Source organism: Prinia subflava, chromosome 2 (assembly GCF_021018805.1).
Source record: "Prinia subflava isolate CZ2003 ecotype Zambia chromosome 2, Cam_Psub_1.2, whole genome shotgun sequence".
In the NCBI taxonomy this organism is placed as follows: domain Eukaryota; kingdom Metazoa; phylum Chordata; class Aves; order Passeriformes; family Cisticolidae; genus Prinia; species Prinia subflava.
This window is the reverse complement of record NC_086248.1, coordinates 5,347,932-5,368,828: the sequence shown is the minus strand read 5'-3', so window position 1 is coordinate 5,368,828 and position 20,897 is coordinate 5,347,932. Positions and strand designations below refer to the sequence as shown.

Sequence of the window (20,897 nt, the reverse complement as noted above, 5' to 3'; positions counted from 1 at the left end):
ATTAAGTATGAAAAGCAACATCTTCCAGCTTTCTCATGGCTAAGTCCAACCCAGAGACTGGCTACACTTTATTCAGGTGCAACTGAGAGGTGCTGGCTGCACAACATCTGAACAACAACATATCACACACATCCACATGTTTCAAAGCCTGGGACATCCCATTTTCCCTGGATGCCTTTCTGTCTTGAGCAACAGCCCATGTTGTTGGGACCATTTCTTTCAGTCCAGGAAAGAACAAAACAAACAAACAAAAAACCCAAACAAAAAACGCCACAAAACCACAAAAACCAACCACTTGTCAATAATGATCAATGCACCAGTTATGTCTTTGTGAGAAGACTGATGCAAGATGAATTTGAGAACTGAAAATATTAACTGCACCAGATAGTAGTCATTATGGTGGATACAATAGAAATACTGTTTTTATGGCCCTTAATCTTCTCATCTCTCCCACTGCAAGATCCTTCCCTGCTCTACTGTCTCAGATAATTTACAAGATTACAGGAAACTTAGAGCAATTTTTCCTAGTTTCTACAAGTTGTATTTATTTTATTATTTATTTTTAGTCTTAAAAATTTACTTGGCCAAGAACTTGTCATTTTTTCCAGCTGTGTTGCCTGGTCTAGCAAAGATACTGCTTTGTCTCACTTATATCCCATGGGTTGATCTCCAGCACCAGCACTGGAGTTACAGAGGGGCAGTGGGATCTGTTACAGCTTGAATGACCAAAGCACTGATGAAAGGAGAAGTCTTTGCCCATCTTCTGAAGTCTTCACAACTATTTGAACACCTTCAGTCCAATCACACACACAATTTTGGGGCCAGGCAGTATGGTCTACCTGGGGCTCTGCACACAGGAGCAGCTCACTGAGCAACAAAGGCTCAAAAAATTAACAACTGTCATCATTCCCACTTAATTATGCAGATGACCTTCAAATCCAGAGGCCAAAATTCTTGGTTTTCCTAAGAAACAGAAATCCTTTCTGCACAGAGAATGGGTTTTCCCATACTAAACCAGAGGCAAATCCCACCTTTTCACTGGCATTCTCTTATCTTCTGTTTTCCTTGGGGGGGCAAATTTGCCCTGGCCCACACACACAGCTCCACAAACATGCCCAGGTACAAGGCATTGATCTGCTCACATGCACAGAAAGCAAAGATCCCTAAAGCCAAAAGGAGCATTTTAGAGTGCTTCTCCCAGCAAGGAAGCTGGAATTTTCTTATGTTTCCCTTTTAAATATTTGAATATCAGGTAATACAAAAATAGTGCATAAATACATATATCAGAAAAAAAAAACAAACAAAAAACCAAAACCCAAAAAAACCTCAATAAACTATTTGCCCTAATCTTTAAATCTCAGGGAATTATCTCCTGGCTTAGGGAGATCACCTTTGAGAGCATCTTTGGCCAAACTATTTTCTCTTGGTCATCTACACAGTGGGAGATATTCCTTCTGACATCCAGCTTCAGATTCTGAATTAACAGTCTGTGTAACACTTCTTGTATAGTCTGTGACGCCTTTTAATGTCAATTTAGGCATTAAGTTCCTGCTTTAGGAATGAATTAGCCATCGTCCCTAGACCTTATCTCTCTGGGAGCTATGAGGAGTGTTCAGGTGAGAAGTCACAAGCCATGGTATTCAAAGCGCTCCTTTCCACTGTTTCCTTTGCCTCAAATGTTCAGCTTTAATGGCTTCACAAGGAAAATCATCAGGATTAAATTCTACCATTTATTACCTGAAACAAATAATTGCTTTGTATATCCTGCTAATAGTGTTTTTAAACCTTTACTATGAACCCAGAGGGCAAAGTAGAGTGCACAGCTACAGCAGCTGTAGCAGAAAACAAATTCTCAAACTGCAAACCTCCTTTTCCTCTTAATTTGGATTGGTATTGGCTTGCTAAGGAGAAATGTGTTTGCTGACAAGGTACTGGACTTTTCTGGAAAAATGGCATCATAGCCTTTCAATTCTTTGAAATTTTCCTCATCACAAATATTAACAAATGAGTACATATTTTATGAAGAAATACTTATTTCTTAACAACAACTGTAAAGCAGCCAAAAACCCTTGGAAGAAAAACAGTTACTGCATTTTAAGCTATAAAAAAAGCAACTAAATAAACTGGGAACTGCAGGATTGATAGCAAGATCAACTCTTTCATTCCATACCTACTTTTACCCATTTCTAACACTGTTTCCCACTGAATAATATTGACTCAACGAGGTGGCAAATACAGAGGCAAAATCATATTCATATTCACATTCATATTCCATACTTTCATCAGCGCTGATCTAAAGCATTACACAAATTTTATTAAGTGCCCATCCGTTTTGGACCCTTGAGAAGAGAGTGAGTTTAAGAAAACATTTTCAGAAGTGAACTCCTTTTTCTTCTGGGAGACAGCTGCAAATTTGGTTGCCCCCTTTCTCATACTGCACATGGGTGTGGATGTGTTTCTGAACTGCATGTCTTCCATCTCTGAGGTTTGTTTTCTTATTTGGAGTTGTTGTGGCAAAGAAGCACAAGAGAAATGACTTTGACACTTCATTTGCAAGGCCTGAGGTCTGTGGTCATTCTCATCTTTAGCACCAAACCTTTGCAAATTCAGTATTATCCTTGTCTCTGTCAGGTGCACCTTTTCACTTGTTTCCAGGACCAAGGGGCACAAGCCAGGCTGCTACAGCTTTCCCTGATTTTGGTCCACAACCCCCTTGTGGGGCTGAAAGGATGCAGTGGGATGAGAGAAGCCCTGCATGCACCAATGATGAGGCCAGTTATACACCTAGGGATTGGATGGATCCCTTCATGCAGCTCCTTTGGGTTTATGATTAAAATATTTTAACAGGGCAATAACTGAAATGCCAAAGGGCCAATAGTGACATTAAATCTGGCAGTGACTTCAGCAAGTCTACACTTTCTCAAAGCTTGAACTGGTTCCAGTTTTAGCTCTGCTTTTTGACAGAGCCAAACGTAAGATCTCTACACTGACCTTAAACGTTCAATACCTGCCTGGGGAGCTGGAAAAGGGGGAAGTTTCAGGGCCCTATTACTTCCAGTGTAAAGCCAGGATCTGAGCATGGTGGTTTGCATCTGAGATGACTTTTCTTTATGGTGTGCATTCATTTGTCCATCTTCACCAGGGTTTGACCCCTCAGCCTCACCACAGCAATGGACGCAAGTCCCCACGTGAAGAGCCCTGGGGAGGTGTCATCTCCTGCACACCACGGTCAGCTGAACACCAGTGGTTTGTGTTTTCCTGTCTCTTGGTTTTCACACTGCAGGTGACCTAAATTCTCTCTCACTATTTAAAATTTTCTCCAGATGGTGAGACCTGATACAGGCAAGTGTCTGAGCAAGAGAACATGCCCTCAGCCATGAGTGGAGGATCCTCTTTCTATCCCTCACTACAGGTGCTGCCGACTCAGGGTGGGTGCTAGGTCTGTCCCTCTGTGCCACCAACACCTGGCTCTGCAAGCCCACAATAATCCAGTAATGCTGCAGAACATCAGCACATTATCTGTTGGTATTTTCTGGCATGGAGGAGCTCATGCCTTGCTCCAGGGCAGATGCCCACAATAAAATGCCAGTCTTGACATGACCATCCCCAGAAAAACATCCTTTATAAACAAAAACACTGCACTGGAAAAAAAAGTCCCTATGCCCTGTAAAATCAAACAATCAAAATAAGTTCCTAGTGTAAACTTATGAAAATAACAACGGGGAGATCCTTTTGGTCAGGCAGAGACAGGGAGGTTTGAAACAACATGTACCAAACCTACCCTCGCTGGCAAAAAAGGGGGTTGCACAAGTTCTTCATAAACAATTTTATCTGCAGTCATTAGGCAACAATCCTAAACACTGAATGAGTTCTTCCCATCATTTCACAATAGGTTTTTTTCTGGTTTCTAGGAACTGTTTGTGAGGACTGCCACTCAGCATCTGAGAAAAATGTGTTCCCATGAAACACAGTTAATTCATTTTCTTGGGCATTGCCCCATTGCAGGAATACAAAATATCATGTCACCAAGTACTCTACTTTTCTCTAATACTTTCCCATCCAATACCTATAAGTACAAACCTGAGTGATTTTACTATGATTTCAAAGATTCCTGTCCAGAAGGAAAAAGAGTTCCTGTGCTGAACATAAGGAAAAGAGGATTGAAGGGACAGTGTGAAGAGGCACAGGCATCTTCCTTAATGCTCAGTACAATGCCTTATGAAACCCCAATCCTATCTTTATCTAGTACTTTGAATAAATGTCTTGCAGACAAATAAAAAATACTGAGAACAAAAACAGGGCAGAGGGGAAAGTACAGAAAAAAAAGGAACAAAAATGTCATTTTAAGCTACTGGCCCCTACTCAGCACGGAACAATTTTCTACGGCAAGGAGCAAGTCAAGCAAATTCCTTGTTGAATTGGTATTTTCTACAGCTCCCCAAAAGCTGTGAATTTTGCAGCTCTGTAAAACAGAGTGAGATCCCTGCCAGCACTGCTCCAAATCCCCAGACAGTGCAGGAATTCCTTCTCCACACACGGCGACTGATCAGTGAAGGGACAGAAGCACTGGCTGGGGTTTCAGTCCTGACTTTAAGATCCAGCTGCCAAGTGGCATTGCAAAGACAGATCTCTGGAGATTTCTCATACTGCTTTTGGCTTATTCTCCTGGTGTGTTCATCTTAACAGAAATCAGCTGTTTTCCTCACTTCTACAGTATTTGCAAAAGAGACTTTAGCATCTGGCCTGGCTATTATTAAAAGATGAGAGTATCCTGCTCTTTTAGGAGAACACCACTACTGGTAATAAACGGACAGAGATCCTTTGCATCCAGGTTTCCTGAAATCTGCCTGGATTATTTGGGTTTTTTATCCCTTCTGCTGCAGCCTGTCCTTCCTGTTTCCTCACATTTGCCAACTAGCTTCACATATCCTGGAGGAGGGATAAAAATTGTGTTGTCCTGTAAGAAGCTGTCTTAGAGTGTTTGGATGCAGCAGCATCATTTTCAGCTACCAAGGACTTTTTTGGAAATCAAAAAGTAAACAAGCTGTGGGGGGTTGAGGAACTGCCTTTGTGTTTAGGCTTTGATTTTATATTTAACAGTGCCCTAAAGTCACAGGCTGGAGGAATAATCCCAGTACCTTCCAGTACCTAAAGGGGCTCCAGGAGAGATGGGGAGGCACTTTGTACAAGGGCATGGAACAACAGGACATGGGGCAGTGGCTTCCCACTGCCAGGGGCCGGGGTTAGATGAGATACTAGGACCAGATTCTTTGCTGTGGAGCAAGATTGTCTTTAAGATCTCTTCCAACACAAACCATTCTGTGATTCTGTGAATACAGCGGAGGGGGAAAGGAGAGGTCACTAAGCACTGGAGCCCTGTAGATGTGCAACAAGGTTTAAAACCCTTGCTGCACCTTGTGTGCCCAAAGTCTGGGACAGGGACAAACCAAACCCTAATGCAAGTGCTGGGGAAAAAGTCACCAGCTGTAGTTTGGAAGGTTGGAGGTGGACATCAGGAGAAGCCTGGGGATAGAATGCTCTACTGACTTTATCTCTGTGCCCAGAAGACACCAAAACCTGCTGGGCACAGCCCTGCTGAGAGGATCTGGTGGCAGTCTTCCTACATCAGGCCTCCCTTGAGCCAGGAGACCAACGGGGACTCCTCCACTTCACTCATCCAGCACCTCAGTGACCCTTCATTGATCACACCCACACTTACGGGTAGGAAAATGCTGCATCCAAAACCGCGGGACTATTAATAGAGGGACTTCAGCTGATCTCTCCTGGCGTAATCACCATCTGAATTTGGCCTCGTGGCAGACATTAATCACTAGCAAGTTGCTGCGGTGTATCAACATTAACATGGGCTGTTTGCTTTTCTCTGAGTGTTGGGACATCCCACAAGATCCAGCTGCTCATCCCGAGCGGGCTGCCGGGAGGGAGCGGCCAAGGGCTGCCTCCATGGACTGCAGAGATCTCTGCTTTTCTTCCTGCCCCACCACAAATCCTGAGTAAATCTGTTGAGGCAGCACGACTTGGCCTTAGCTCCGCATTGTTATTTGACCAGATCAGCAGTCTGGAAACTGGGTCATTTTTTTCTAAACATGTGGTTTAGAATTGTGCTGCTTCAAAGGACACTATCCAATAGTGTGAGACCAAACACTGGATTTGTAGTAGAAAAAGCTAAACAACAACAGTAACAACCAAAGTTCAAAGATATTTGTAAACACGGAGCCCATGAGGCACCCTGACACAGTAGGGAAATAACAAAATCCCTGATCTACATTTAGGGAAACTGAGGCTTTAAAAGAAGAGCCCCAAACTGTCTGGAGAATCACAGATGATGCTGAAATTTCTCATCTATAGAAGTAAAACTAATTTGTCTCATATTAGAAGTTCTTACAAATATACTTAGAGGGATTTTTTAAACTCTCACACAACTGGAGTAGGGAAATTCAAGTCTGCTTGGCATTTAGGTAACACAGTCAACATTCAAAATGCAGGTTGCATCTACACTAAATAACATAGGCAATAAATGTGCACAGAGTAGCAGGGCAGGCCTGAGAACTTCACTTTTAAATTACGTTGTACATCCCAAGTTATTTGTTTGCACTGCATCAGATCACCAGAAGCTTTTGGAAGTTTGGGCTTTGCTCTCTTTCTGTCTCATGGTTTTATCTGTTAATGGAGCCAATAGTTTCCTATTCCCAGAGGGATAAATGCTGAGATTCCCTGCTCCAAAGTCATACAAGAATCACAAAGAGTCCTCATGGGAACATCTCCACACATCTCAGACTGACATTGCACCAGTAGCTCTAAAGAGAAAAGATAATCACAAAAGGCACAAGCTAAATATTTAATTTTTTGCTTTAAGCCTGTGCTAAAACTTTCCTTCAAGATGTTGAGTAGAAATGCTCAACCTGCTCCCAATATTTTATGTCACAGTTGTCCCCATCACCTGTCCAAAGACTGTGCATTTCTAACAGATTTGTTTATCATTTTTAACCCATCCAACAAAGGTTTCTAGTGAATAATTCTCTTGGGCTATCCTCTGCAAGCATTCATCCAAGAGATGAGTGTCTGAGCTGGGCACCCTCACTGCACCCCTAGCCAGTGCACATTCTAGTGTGGCCCCCCACATGCTGCAGAACACTGGTCATCTGTGAGAGGTTACCCAGGGGGGCAATTTCACCCCAAAATATCCATACATTTCCTTCTGATCATGCAGAAGGTAACTGGGCAGTTCATGTCAATCCTTGGATATATAACTGAGGTTATTTCCTTCTTTTCCCCAATAAACAGCTTGATGAATGTTTTATTTGGTGTCAGAACAGGGTTTGGTGCTGAACCATAAAGTCAGACCCTGCTTCTTCTCACCCCCACCTCTCCCAAAGAGCTTGTTTTAGGCACAAAAAAAGGTTGATTTAGGCCTGTGGCTGCTCTGAGCCCTTCCAGTGTTGCTCACAGCCACAGGAAATTAAAAAGTTAAAACTGAGGCCAGCAGGGAGAGGCAGTGTAGAACTGTGTGAGACCAGCACGGCCAGACTCCAGCAACTCAGAGTTGATGTTCAGCCCTCACAACCCAAACCCAAGATGCTATTTATTGACACTGAAAGACAGGGAAAACAGCAGCCACCACCCCTTGCAGGAAATGTCTCTAAATCTTGTCTCCTAAAGTAGTTTGAGTCTTATCTGCCCCCACCACTCCTCATGTCTCTGTACAAGGCTGTCCTCCATGTTCACCAGTGGTGGGAACTTGCCTCCAGAGTGCTTGATTTCTTTGCTAAGACAAAAGAGTTGCCTTCTTAAGCTGCAGGGTAAATAAATTGAAAAATAAAAACCAACATTCCCACCCCATGAAGTTCAGTGGGAACTACTGTACTGGATCAGAGGGATGGTTTGGCTCCATCAGCCCTTGTGCTGACCATGTCTGCTGAAGATATCCCAGAGAAATGTGCAGAAACCAACAAAAACTGATCTTTAAAGTCTCTTTCAACACAAACCATTCTATGATTTTATGAAAAGAGACATCATAGTAACTCCTCAGTAACCTGCCTACGTATGAGTTTAATCTTGTCCAACCTCTTTATTCAGATTTAATTTAGCTGAGTATATGTTCTCCATACAGTCACAGAAGCAGTTTTTATCTCTTACAACCTCTAGCAGGCAGCTCCCAGCCTGCCTCACAGGCCCATGGGATAATTTAGAAAGGGTCATGGGAGGTCTTCAGATCAACCTTCTGCTCATGCAGCCTCAACCTGGAGGTCAGATCAGGCTGTTCCATGCTTTACCAGTTGGGTCCTGTAAATCTCCAGGAACAGAAGTGCCACAAAATCTCCCATGGTACTTGTTCCAGCACTTCACCATAAAAGATGGAGGAAATTTTGTTATTTCCATTGGTGAGAATCTGGATTAAGTGACCATGAAAGCAACACTACAGTGAGGGTCCCCCTGGGCAGTGAGTAGCTGAGATGGGTTAATCTGTGTGCCAGAGGGCAGCAGGAAGTCTTAGCACTAGTGCTTGTACCATGAGTCCCCCACAAAACAATTTCTATAGTAACTACACCACAGAACATTGGTTGGTTTGCTTGGTTCCTTACTCCTGGATCAAGCTTCCCTACAATCAGGACTGGGATTATGAACTGTAATGAAAGAGCCCTCAAGCTTTAACCACCACACAAGAAATGTGTGGGTCCTTGATAAAGCCAACAAGAGCTCCCAAAATCGGTATCAGTGACATTTAAACTTCAAAGTAAAAGGTTTCTCTAAACAGTCAGACTTCTCTCTCTTTCTCTAAACTCACACCTCTCTGTGCTACTATTTGTCTTTCACAGACTCAGGAAACAGCTAAAAAGGATAAGAACTTACTATGAACCCAGGCACAAGCTTGCAAACAACTCCTGTCCTGTCCTCCTGCAGACAGCCTTTGGTGAACTTAACCTCACCTTCATTAGATGCATCTCCTCCTACACCTGACACTAAGCTGGAGGAAAAATAGCCTCCTCCCTCAGTCCCCTCCCAATCCATACATCTTTTGCTGCTTGAAAACTATTCTTGCCTCAGGCCATGCAAATCACAAGATTATCTGTGACTGCATTCCTCAGGTCTGACCAGGAAGAGGTGGCAATAGCTCAACCACCATCATGGAAAAGCATCACAAATCCAAATCCCTCTCTCTCGGTTTAGAAATCCATCTCAGTATTCCCTGGGAATGTCCTGGCTAATGCTGTTTGTTCGGTTGCAGAGTAAATGACCGAGCAAGATGAACAAGAGCAGTTTGCACTCCTCTAAGAAACACTACTTTTGATAATTTGCAGGCTCAGGAAAAGAAGCGACGTTTGAGATCAGGTTTAGAAGGTGTCTTTCACCACCCAAGGGCCTGGAAACTTGTTCTTTATATTTAGTTGAAAACTCAAGTGCCGCAAGAATTAATGGGTCAGTCGCAGACAGCCTGGTCCCATGTCCTACCATGTGCTTGCTTTACCCTGCCTGGTGCCAAGAAGAGACAAGGAAGAAAAAGAAGCATAGAAGAACATTAACAAAAAAAAAAGCCATTTTATTGAAAATGAAATTAAAACTTCAAATTAATATTACAATCATGAGAAAATGCCAAACAATTCAATTTACAGTTGCAACATACAATACAAATAGTCCCTTTGAAGTTGAAGTAAACTGATCCACAATCATCGTCTGTGGCATAAAGCAGAGTGTGTTTGTACAATATGTGCATGAAAAGCAAATCTTGGGTGACAGCATTTGAAAAAATAAAAAATTAAAGCTTGTATTTACACAAAATGCTACAAATATTTTGTTCCAGCGGAAATTCAAGGATGGTAAAGCATATTTAACAACAAAAAAATTGGAATGTCACTCATATTACCTAAAGTTACTGTAAAAGTATGGTTCTGGCAGATATACTTAAAAGTACTGCATTAAAAAAAAAAAGCAAAGAGTTATCTGTAAACATGGAAGTAAACAAACATCTAAAAAAGGTTCTCAGAAAATGTTAAACTGAAATGCATTCTATTTAAAAACAACAAGAAATTCAGGGGGCAGAGAATGGGGCTTCTTTGAGCTCATGGCTGATCCAGGTTTAATTATTGCTTTTGCTCATGGCTTGCTGCTGCTGCAGCCCAGCACGGGGCTGAGCCTTGCTTTGCTCAGGGTGAAAGTGCAAAATTCTCCCCACTCCAGATGGTACTTGTGGAAACTGGTAAATCTTTGCTCAGGGGACTGCTGACAACAAAGGTTCAATGCTAAGAAAGACACAGCAGCTGGGCTTTTAAAGGAAATTATAAATGCCACGTGAATGATGCTGTCGGATAAATATTTTGCTTTATTCTTCTGTCCCGACCCACTGCACCTATCTGGTTACCCTTAGAAGGAGGGAGAGGAGGATTTATTCCTCCATTTGGCAGAAGGGACATTGTGCCTGTTGTGCTGGAAGTCAGTCTTTGGTAGGATAAGAGAGCTGGAAAGGTAAAAAAAGGCCATTTTTTTTCTTTAAATCTATGACCGGTGCCAAAGATTGCCACTGCCCGAAGGGAAGGGCTGTCGTACCTTTGAGAAAACTCTGTTCTGTGATGCCAAGCACCTCACAAAAGCTCAGATAAATTGATATGATTCACTACATAGCACCGGTTGGGTCTGAAAATCTGATTCAAGAGCATTTCCAAGTGAGCTTGAAACCATTTTCTGAAAGCTCTGATGAGCATCTCTGCCTCAGCCTGTACAAATCTCTCCATGACCAGCCTGACGTACCGGGACAGATTTTCCAAAGGCACCAGGAGCTTTCAGGAGCACGGGGATCTACTGAAAGTCAAAGGGCTGGTGCTCCTCTCTCCACAGGTGCTTAGAAAATCCTTTCCTTTCTATCTTAAGCAGGCAGAGCCAGGTCAGATGAGGGCATGGATTGACTGGATCAGGCAAGCACGCCTTGACTGGGCGGAGAAAACGTTTTCAACGTTTGTCCCTAAAGGTCCAGTTGAAAAACCACGGGGACACAAACAGAGTCCTGTCGGTATTGGGCAAAACAAAAGTCTGGTCTGTGCTGGATTTATCCAGAAACAAAAACCAAGTGCTTGAATTTTATAACAAAGTCTTAAGGAAAAAAAAAAAAAAAGAAAATCTGGGTTGCTGCCTGCAGCCACTCTTAACAACATTTCAACACAAAAGCACCCTAAAAATTACTTAATATGCATACAGTAAACCTTAAAAAGCCCTTCTCAGCAATAACAAATAATGTACAAATATAGTACCTTTTATTAAATAGGAAACAGCTTGCACTGGCAGTACATCTCTTTTTCTCTTGCTTACTAAACAAAAAACAAAACTGAAATGTGTAACCAGACACTGGTTTTTTAAGTGCTGCTGAGACTAACAAACGTTACTTTACAGTTACAAATAAATGGACAGTGGTATGCTTCAAGCTACCACAAACCAACAATAAATAGAATCAATTACAGCTTCCATCTTTGAAGGAAAACTAAGTATTAGAAGAAAAACAAAGTGTCTTACTTATACTTTAACCATACTTGGTATACAACCTTTAGAAGGCAAAGACTTTATTAATTTATTATTTTTAAGAGCACGTCATCACGCAGATTGGAGGGATGTACCATGCTAATGGCAGCCCGTTTAACAGCTTCGCTGCTAGCGAGCAGTGAGGGTGGTGTCCGGCTCTGTGTGGCTGTGCCCAAAAGTTGATTTATTGCCATACTTTGGAGGTAGCCAAAGATCACCCAAGCAGCAGCTTGGAGGAGGCTGCGGGCAGCAGTGACTGAGGGAGTGGAAGGAGGGAGCTTTGGCCGAGCCCACTGGCACGTGCTGAACATCCCACTGAGCCAGGCTTAACACCTGCATGGGGAGAGCGTGGGGAGGATGGCTCAGCTCCCACCTTGTCCAGCCCATGCCATGTCACCTCCCTGCTTGCCACGGCAGCCCAAGGCTGGGCAAAACTGGGGCCTCTGTGCGGGGTAGTCTGGCCACAGACGGGTTGGGGTTTGCGTGCAACCTGCTCTGCTCGTACCACCCCCGGGAGCCCCAGGGTGTCTTTGGAGGTGAGTTTGTGTCTTCTGTGTGGGCAGAGGTGAGAACTGCTGCCCTTGTGCTCGTCCCTCTAACACAGCAACAGCCACATCAGCTTCAGAACCACCACAGCATCCGCATGGCTCCCGCATTTAATGCTAACGGGTGGTGACTCGCTACCAGGCAATTTCTGTCTCAAGTTTGAAACCTTTCAATTCCACTGAGTGGGCTGAAATTGCAAGGGGAGGGGAAAATGTTTCACCATTTCTCCCTTAATCCCATTTCTGAGATATTTAACAATTAATCATTTGCAAAATACAGGCTTTGAAACGGTTTTGATTTTTCTTTGGGGAAAAAAAGAAAAAACCCTGTTGAAATCCAAATTATGCTGTCAAAATAGACCATTTTAAATATGAATCTTTTCAAATTTTGAAGTTCTGAGAAAAAATCCTTGGAGAAGAAGAAATTAGGGGAAGGCTGGAAAATATTTCATCCTTCCTACCATTTTTCCAGTGTCTCCACAGCTACTGATTAAAAGGCAAGACTGTGTTGAAGGCAACCAGACAGCTAATAAAAATATTTTAAACACAATATTTCCTTCATAAGTTATACAAAAAGATCCTACATCCAAAATCATTTGATGTGGATGCATTTAGGTTGGGTATGTTGTTTTTAAGTCACATTGTAAACTGGTTCACACTGGAACTGCTTTTCAGAGTTGGGTAAAGGTCTGAGGTTTACACTATTGCAGAAATGTCATAAAAAACAAAACAAAACAAAAAATACTTTTAGAGACCGAAGTCAATATATCATTACATTAAGAAACGTTTAAAGGGTCCAAATGTCATTAAATAATTATAAATATTCTTTTAAACTTAAATGATGATTCATGTTAGCAAACAACCTCAAATTTTACACATTTATAATTTAAAAAAAAAATAAAAAAAGAACATAGCCGAACACAAATACTATGTATACCATTTTGGCTCTAATAATATATATTGCCATTCTCATATTTTGCATAAGTAATAACATTTTGTTTTTTGTGTTTTTCAAGGTTTTGGTTGTTATTTTTGGTTTTTGGCTAATAGAAGGCAAAATGAACGGATACAAAAGCAAAAAGGAAACCCCGGGGTTGGCTCACCTAACTTGAAAACTCGTTCTCTTTAAGTACCCAAAAACAAACCAAAAAAGCAATGAACACAGAGAAATTCCAACCGTTATCCACAGCAAGGCTCGGACAGAGTTTTTTGGGACAGCTGTTTTCGTCTGAATGGATCATAGCAAAATGGAAGCAACTTGCTCTTTGCTTTCCTTTTTATGTGCACCAATACAAACCAGGTGAATTGCACTACAGGTGTGGAGAGGGTCCCATACGTTGTATGATTGCAACTGTATCTGGAGTTCATGGTTAGTTTTGGTTTTTTATTAAAATAAAAGGGAATGCAGCCCTTGCCTTGCATCACCATGTTTCTCCTGATAGCCAGGGAGTCCGTTCTCTCCTTGTTGGCAAAAGTACTCACTAGTTATTACAAAACTCTAGGGAGAAAAAAAAAGGAAAAAAATTCCAAAACATAACAAAAAAAAAAAAGGAAGGGGTAAATTTTTTGTGTGTGTGTGTAGAAAGTACATTTTAAATATAAAACAAGGTAAAATGGTTCCAAGGGACAAAAAAAAAAAAAAAAAAAGAAAATATGTGCTTTGATTCACATAATCTGAAACATGGGTTGTGGTATGTTGATAACTCTTGTGTTATTTATGGCCATTATCATCCCATCTACACAGTTGCACATATTGGTAAAATCTGTTTTTTAAAAAAAAAATAAAACAAAAACCAGGCACTTCATAGTTTGTCGACCGTTTGGTGGTTTGGTGTTTTTTGTTTGGTTTTTTTTTTGTTAGGTTTTTTGTTTTTTTGGCTTGCGGAGGTCGGGCCGGCTACGGAAGAAATCTCAGTACGGCCTCCAAACGGACTCATCCATCCTGCCACTAGAATTCAAGACGGTTGGGGAGCTGCTGTGGCTGCCATCCGCCTCCACCCCGTCACTCTGGGTGGGCAAGTTAGGGTTTAGCAGCGTGCTGCCGTTGGACGTGGTGGTGCACGGTGGGAGCATCCTGGAAGGGGAGCGGTCCCCTCCCGGCACCATGGGGAACTGGTATGATCCTGACGAAGTGCCATAGTAGAGATATGGAGTGCTGCTGGTCTGGAAAGGTCCACTTTGGTTTTGGGAAGAGCCGGGGTAGGGTGGTGGTAGGTAGGTGTGGTAGTGAGTGGTTGCGGACATACCCAGTGACATGCCTGAGGTGACTGGCGGTGTATAGGTAAAGGTGGCTGGATAGTGCATTCGTGGGTTGGAGAAGCGGCTCTCAGTGAGGGATGAAATGCTTGTGAACTGCCTGGGATCTGAAAATGGGCCCAGCTCTGAAGCACCTAAAAAATTATAACAAAAGACGGGGGAAAACAATTCTGTAAATACCATTTTTTGTATCACGTGATGATAGAATTTTATTTTTTCTAAGATAACCCACTTCTTTTGGCCCCCAAGAGAATAGCAGATCATATCAAGCAACACATTGCAAGGAACAGAGTCATACATCTGTCTTCTAGAAGCGCTGGGCCAAACTCATCCCTGGTCTAACTCCACTGATGCCAATGGAGGGAGCAGCGTTGCCAACCTGAAGTGTTCAAAGGTCATGAGTCAGGTTGGGGAAAAAAAAAATCTCAAAAATCAAGAGATTGAAAAAGAGTCAAAAAAAGAAAGGGGAAAAAAAATGCTAAAATCAAGAAATTAAAAAATAGCCAAAAAAAGAAAGGTGGACTTCGAGTGGATTTGCCTTCTGTTTTCAGAGTTTTGAGGGTTATGTGTCTCTGGTTTTTTGCTCAAGCCTCTTGAGAAACTCAGGTCTGGTTGCACATGAAAGCTGAGATTCCCACCTCAGCACAGGCTGTCAGGAGCTTGGATTTCCAGAAAAGCAGAAATCACTGTGCACTTGCAGTAAAGCTACAAGAGCTGGCAACACCAAATTAACTGCACCACTGACACCGTGGGAGTTACACTGGGGGTGACTAAGACCCTTTTCTTGTCTTAAATCAATTTATTTAGGTGAGAATCCACTCAGCTACCTCCTTTGGTTAAAAAGCACTGTTTGCTGCATCTGAAGGATGGACAAGGCCATTGAGCTGATAGCAAAGATGCAGATTTTACTCTCCAGAGAAGCTGATGGAAAATTACAAGCCCAACACTCTTCTTGCTATTGCAAAAAAAATTGTTTTTGTATGTAGTCTGTGTAGTCTGGTTGAAAAAAAGACCACACAGTTTATGACTACTGTGAACGTCTGGATGCTAACGCTGTGAATTGGAGTCTAACGCAGAACAGGGATGGGTAAACCCATTTTGCCTAATTTCTAATCCCACATCAAACACCCAAAGCTTTGGAGCAGAACTGGAAAGCAAATGTTAGCTTGGTGATGTGCTTAGGAGATGGTGGGATGGACAGGAGCAGAAGACAAAGATGGTGAAAGCTCGTACTGAGAGCCAGAAGAGTGGAAAACAAAGAGGGTGTGGGAAAAGGACTGGGGAAAGAGGGGAAGCCTAATGAAGAAGTACAAAGCAGGAGGAGGCAAATGCAGTGGCAGTATGCAGCACATATATTTGTAGAGAGCTGAAAAGAGCAGGGTACGAGTAAAAGGGGGAAATTATGAAATCAAATGGACCCTGCCTGCACTTCCCAGCTGACACTCCTACAGCTTTACAGCCCTCCAGATCCAAGGGTTCACTCACCTCTTTCTCAGACTGCTGAACCTGACAACTAAAAGGAAAATATGGCATCTTCTAGATGCCAAATTGATGTGCTAAACACTGAAATGCTGTGTCTCCTCAGTTTAAGATGAAGCAAAGATTTTCCTTGGAGACAGACTTCAGATCTGCCCTGCTAACATAGCTGAGTAAAAGAAAGATCTTTTCAGCCCTTTTTTTTCCTGGTCCACTCAGCTGTAAGCAACAGACTCAACAGCCTCTGCCACCTTTTGTGGCACATTTGGGATTTAGATCACTATTCTCGCCTGTTCTCTCAGCTCAGTGAACTCATGTCTACAATGATATCTAAAAGCAGCAGTGGAGCAAAGCTCAGACACAGTTTGGGTTCAGACTGGAGGACCTGGCCCACAGTCAGACAAGCCTCCAAATCAGCCTGAAACCTGGGGATTATAATCCTCCATCCCTAACAATACTGAGCACAGAGCTTTAAGTGGGCAGTAAAAGCCCATTCTAAGCTCTGATGACAATGTGATTACTGTTATCTTTATCTGGGACCCAATCAGTGACTTGTGGGTGAATGGGTCTGTCTCCACCACCAACCCCTCCAACCACAGCACCCTGGAATGTAATATAACTTGTACCTTTACAGCAAACACTCTACTACTTGATGCAACTTCTTTCATTCCCAACTGCAAACAATAGCCAGGGGCAATACCACCCAGATTCAAAGCTGTAATTTTGGAACACTATCCTTTATATTGTGAACTGGTCTGATACATATCTGGAAATATAAGGTTAGAACATAATTTCCCCAGCTGCTCAAAATACTGAGTTTCAATCTGCTACTTCTCGTTCTCTTTTTTTTTTAATTTTTTTTTTTTTTTTAATTTATTGTTATTGCAACTCTCCCAGCATGAACAGAGTTGCTCTTAGTTTTATCCTGACAGATGCTAAACAAGACTTTTACAATCAAAGGTGGAATTAGTGTGAGTCTAAGGGTGTAGAAGAACATTGGTATTTTTGGTTTCTTTGCAACCAATATTTTAAAAAAAAAAAAAAACAAAGGTCTCCACACAGTTTTATACATTAAAGGCAATCTCCTTTTCAGAGCTAGGTCCAAATATTATCTGCATGGGTGCTGCCAAGAGATTATGTCTCTGTGGAATGGAATGACTGGGAATGTGTGCACCACACGTAGGCATTTCAAATGTGGGGCTGCAGACCTCCTTATGTACCCTAGTAAATCCACACTTGTTTGTTTTTACTGTTGCTTGTAAAGCACAATTGTATTTACCCAAAGGCCAAACAACCATAACCCTGTCTTATCTCACTCATGGCTGTGTCTGCACAGCTCCTGCACACTCACTTCTCTAACTCCCTTATGCCCAAGTGCCTTTTGCTGTCTCCATAGCTCCATGCACAGGGCTATTAGTTCCCAGCTTTATTGTATCTCCATTATGTGAAGAAATTTTTAAAGATCAGAAAATTTTCTCTCTTCTGAAGTCTTATTTCTAAGGGCAACTTACTAAAAAGTCAGCTCTGAACCTCAGCTTCTTGCCACCCTCACTGTGGCTGTTCAATCTTGCTGATGCATTTTCACTCTCCTCCTCCTCCTTTCTCTGTGTTACCTCCTTATGTTAAGGCTGATTTTGGTTCTAACTTGGAAACCCCAGACACCTATTCATTTATACATGTTAAACTCTTTGCTAGGCTGGGAAGAGAAATAGTCCTACCTGGTATGACACCCATCTTTGTATATCCAGCTGTGCACAAACGGTGATGTGGATCAGCAGTATAGTAACATGACAGTGCAAGTACATAATTCATAATATAATAACTATAATATTATAATAATTTATTTATTCCTCTCCCCAGGAGGATTAAAGTTTTATGCTAATTTTTCCTCTGTCAGAGCAAGAAAATCATTTGCATCTGTGAATTCCCACTCTCATGATAGCTTGCACTAAATAGGTGAAGCGTAGACCCTGTGCCCTACATCGGGTCTACCACATTGCAAAACAACACTTTATAAAGACAAGAGACTTTATTTTGTGCCACCAGAAAGAGAGACACATCAAAGAGCACAGTAAGTGATCTTCTCCTATACAGTCTCATCAGCTGACTGGGCCTAACAATTACCAAAAAAATTAGAAACAGGTGTATTTTTGAAAAACAAAACACTTTACATCTGAATGAGTCCAGGTTAAACTATTTTCAAATTTTCCAGGCTGATTCCTTCCTATCATAGCCTGGCACTCCAGTTTTCTGAGAGCTAAATGTTTTGAACAGAAAAGTGGTCATGTTAATCTGCCAATATATATGCTAACATCCCAGATTCAAGAATACTGCTCCACTGTGTTTCATATTTAGAATAAGAATAATTAAAATTCCATGTGGTTTTACTTATTTTAATGCAGAAGCCTCATTAAAAACCCTAGACCTGGGCATTTGCCAGCAGCTAGCTCCAATTGTTTTGCATTCACGCTTAAAACCCAATTTTTTACCTGTTGCAGTTTTGCAGCTTCACCGTTCACAGCTGCATGTTTGCCGAGGTCATTTCTCTTTTGCAGTTTCATCCCACAGATGCCAGCTAGTGCCAATTAATGCTCAGGTCTCAATTAATAAGCTGCGCTTGTGGTTTGCAGAAAATCAGGCAACAAATTTCTGTCAGGTTTACAGCACTTTAGCCAATCACTCCCAATTATTAAAGATCATACTGTACTGTGGGCAGATTAACTCCTTGTAGGTACAGCCAGCTGACAATCTACTTTAAAGAGTTACAGGATATTTTTGTAACTTAAAATTATTACAATTTGTTTTGTTATTCAATGCTATAAGGTCACTAACCAAAAAAAAGTCCCCTTGGCTTATTGCATATGTTTCATAGGGAAATTTCTAGTCCATCAAGTCAATGCAGAATCTTTCGATGCATGAAACCAAAGTAATGCTGTATTTACTGAGCAGTCTGTCTCGAGGAAGTTCAGCAACATATAGTTAAATTTATTTACCAGTAGCTAAATGATTCCCTTGTGTTTTGGGGAACTTCAGTGTTAAGACATTTGCTGAAGTTGAAACTAGGTTTTGTGGGGTTTTGTTCAACAGTTCAATTCAGGCTGAGACATTGTACTAATTGACCTATTAAAATAGTTTTTTTTCTTCCCCAACATCTATGTCTCTGAATTATAAGTGCAGCCTGAATTACTTACAGCTGATAATATCGCCTTGGATGAAACATGCCACACACTCCACATGATGAGACGATTTCAGTCTCTCACAGCTCTGCCAAACTTTAAATGTTCTGGCTGAAATTGTCCATGCTGGGCGTCTGTCTCAGGCTAAATTTTGATTTATGCATTTATTTGTTTTTAAAATTTCAGCTGAAACTCTTCTGCTGGGAAAAATATATTGTTTTACCAATTTCAAACTCCGAGGAGCCTTCCTTTGAAAAGCTGTACCAGTTCCATGCTTTGAAGTAAGGACTTGAACTTTGGAATAGGAGTGGCCTTTGTGTAAGAGATGTTGCCATGAAAATCCAGCCAAATATGAACAAATCATAAGCACTCTGACTAAAAATGGGCAGAAGAGTCTGTGCCCCTACAAAGACACTTGTCTAGAGACTGGAATGAAATCCAGGAGTCACAAATCCTAGCGTTTTTTTCTGCAAACATTGCTGAAACACAGGGACAGTGCCACCTGTCCCCATGCCAGCCTAAGAAAGGATCAGTTCCATTCTTTGGGATGGCAGACCCTGAGTGAAAGGAGACCATGTGGGTGTTCGTATAACATTGCAAAATAAAATTTGGGAAGGTGGGGTTATTTGGGTTTACTTTTTTTTTAGAAATCTGAGAAACTATAAACACAACCAGAGGCAAACAAAGGGATATTAATAAGGTTACCTTGTGAAGAGTGAGAAACTTGGGAAACACCAGCATTCAAGTTACATCTCCAAATGCACTATGACAAAGCATTCAGCTACACAAGATGCTATTCCTTTCTCATTAACCTGTCAAAGTTGGCCACCTCTGGAGATGTGTCTGAGTTGAGGAATAGGAATAGAGAAGACTGTTGTCTATATATTCCCCAGATCCATTGCTCCAAGAAATCAGAAGGGGTGAAGTGAACAAGATGAGGGAGACCCAATTATTTCCTGAGTTAACTGGATTTTATATGTGTTTCTGCCACATGGCTCCTACATGACTCAGTTGAAATGTCTCCAAATCCCATTTTCACTTCCCTCATTTTCTGTGTGCAGCAAAGATGTTGGCTTCTGATTTGCACGTGCGCTAAACATTCCCAGCTGCAGCTGAAGCCAACAGGATCACAGGTCTGAACACAAGGATACAGACAGAACTGAAATTGTGCTGTAGGTGACACACAGAGGGTGCACCTAAAGACACGAGACCTTAAGGTCAGTCTCGTTTCTCTATCTGAAGTGGGTTCTTCTTTTTCTTGGGAATATTGCACTGCTGTGAACTGTATACAAATGCTATGGCAGAAATATTAGAGCAAAGCCAAGCAAGAAATTAGGGATTCCTTCTTCAGAGCAGCACTTAATGCTCTGCAATAAGTAAGGCCTGAGGAAATGCAAAGAACAAGAAGCAAACAAAATATTGAAGAGCTGCTCATTAAGTTAGCACTGTCCATCCTGTGCACTGAATGAGACAGAAATCCCGTGGGAAAAGTATCATGTGATCCTGTAATTAAAATTTGTAATGTAATGCATAAGCAGAACTGAGGCTGATTTCGAGTTGCACAGGCAATGTAAGTACTGAGATTTTCTAATTTCTGAGCTCCTGGTTTTGCCAGTCTGAAGGACTCTTTGCAGTGTTTTAATGGGTGAGTGATTATTTTCCATCTGGATCTCTTTGGGTTTACCCCCAGCATCCCTCTGTATCAGGGGGACAGCGTTGCTTCACTCTTCATTTTGTTAAATTCATATTCCCTGTGTCTGCTAATAAGTGTTTATTGAAACACACATAGCATCATCTTTCTGCTTTCTTCCAGGCGAGCCTCTGTCTTCCCAAAGCTGCTGTACCACCTTCCCTCTGGATGCCACTGTAGAATGGAGCCTGGGACTGCGATTCCCAGGGATCCCAAAACACCTCCTCCTGT

At 41.9% G+C, this 20,897-nt stretch overlaps 1 protein-coding gene across 4 annotated transcripts in view; it reads right to left on the bottom strand.

Annotated features, from left to right (window-relative positions):
* Positions 1 to 20,897, bottom strand: part of RUNX2 (RUNX family transcription factor 2) — a 156,156-nt gene that overhangs the window by 52,888 nt on the left and 82,371 nt on the right. For 2 of the 4 annotated variants that reach the window (XM_063423640.1, XM_063423646.1), the window contains one exon: positions 9,260 to 14,458. The exons of the other annotated variants lie outside the window; for them this stretch is intronic. In XM_063423640.1, the coding sequence (XP_063279710.1) occupies positions 13,980 to 14,458 (479 nt within the window). In that variant the 3' untranslated portion in view covers positions 9,260 to 13,979. Of the gene's footprint in view, positions 1 to 9,259; positions 14,459 to 20,897 lie in introns of those variants that run through there. 4 annotated transcript variants of the gene reach the window in all.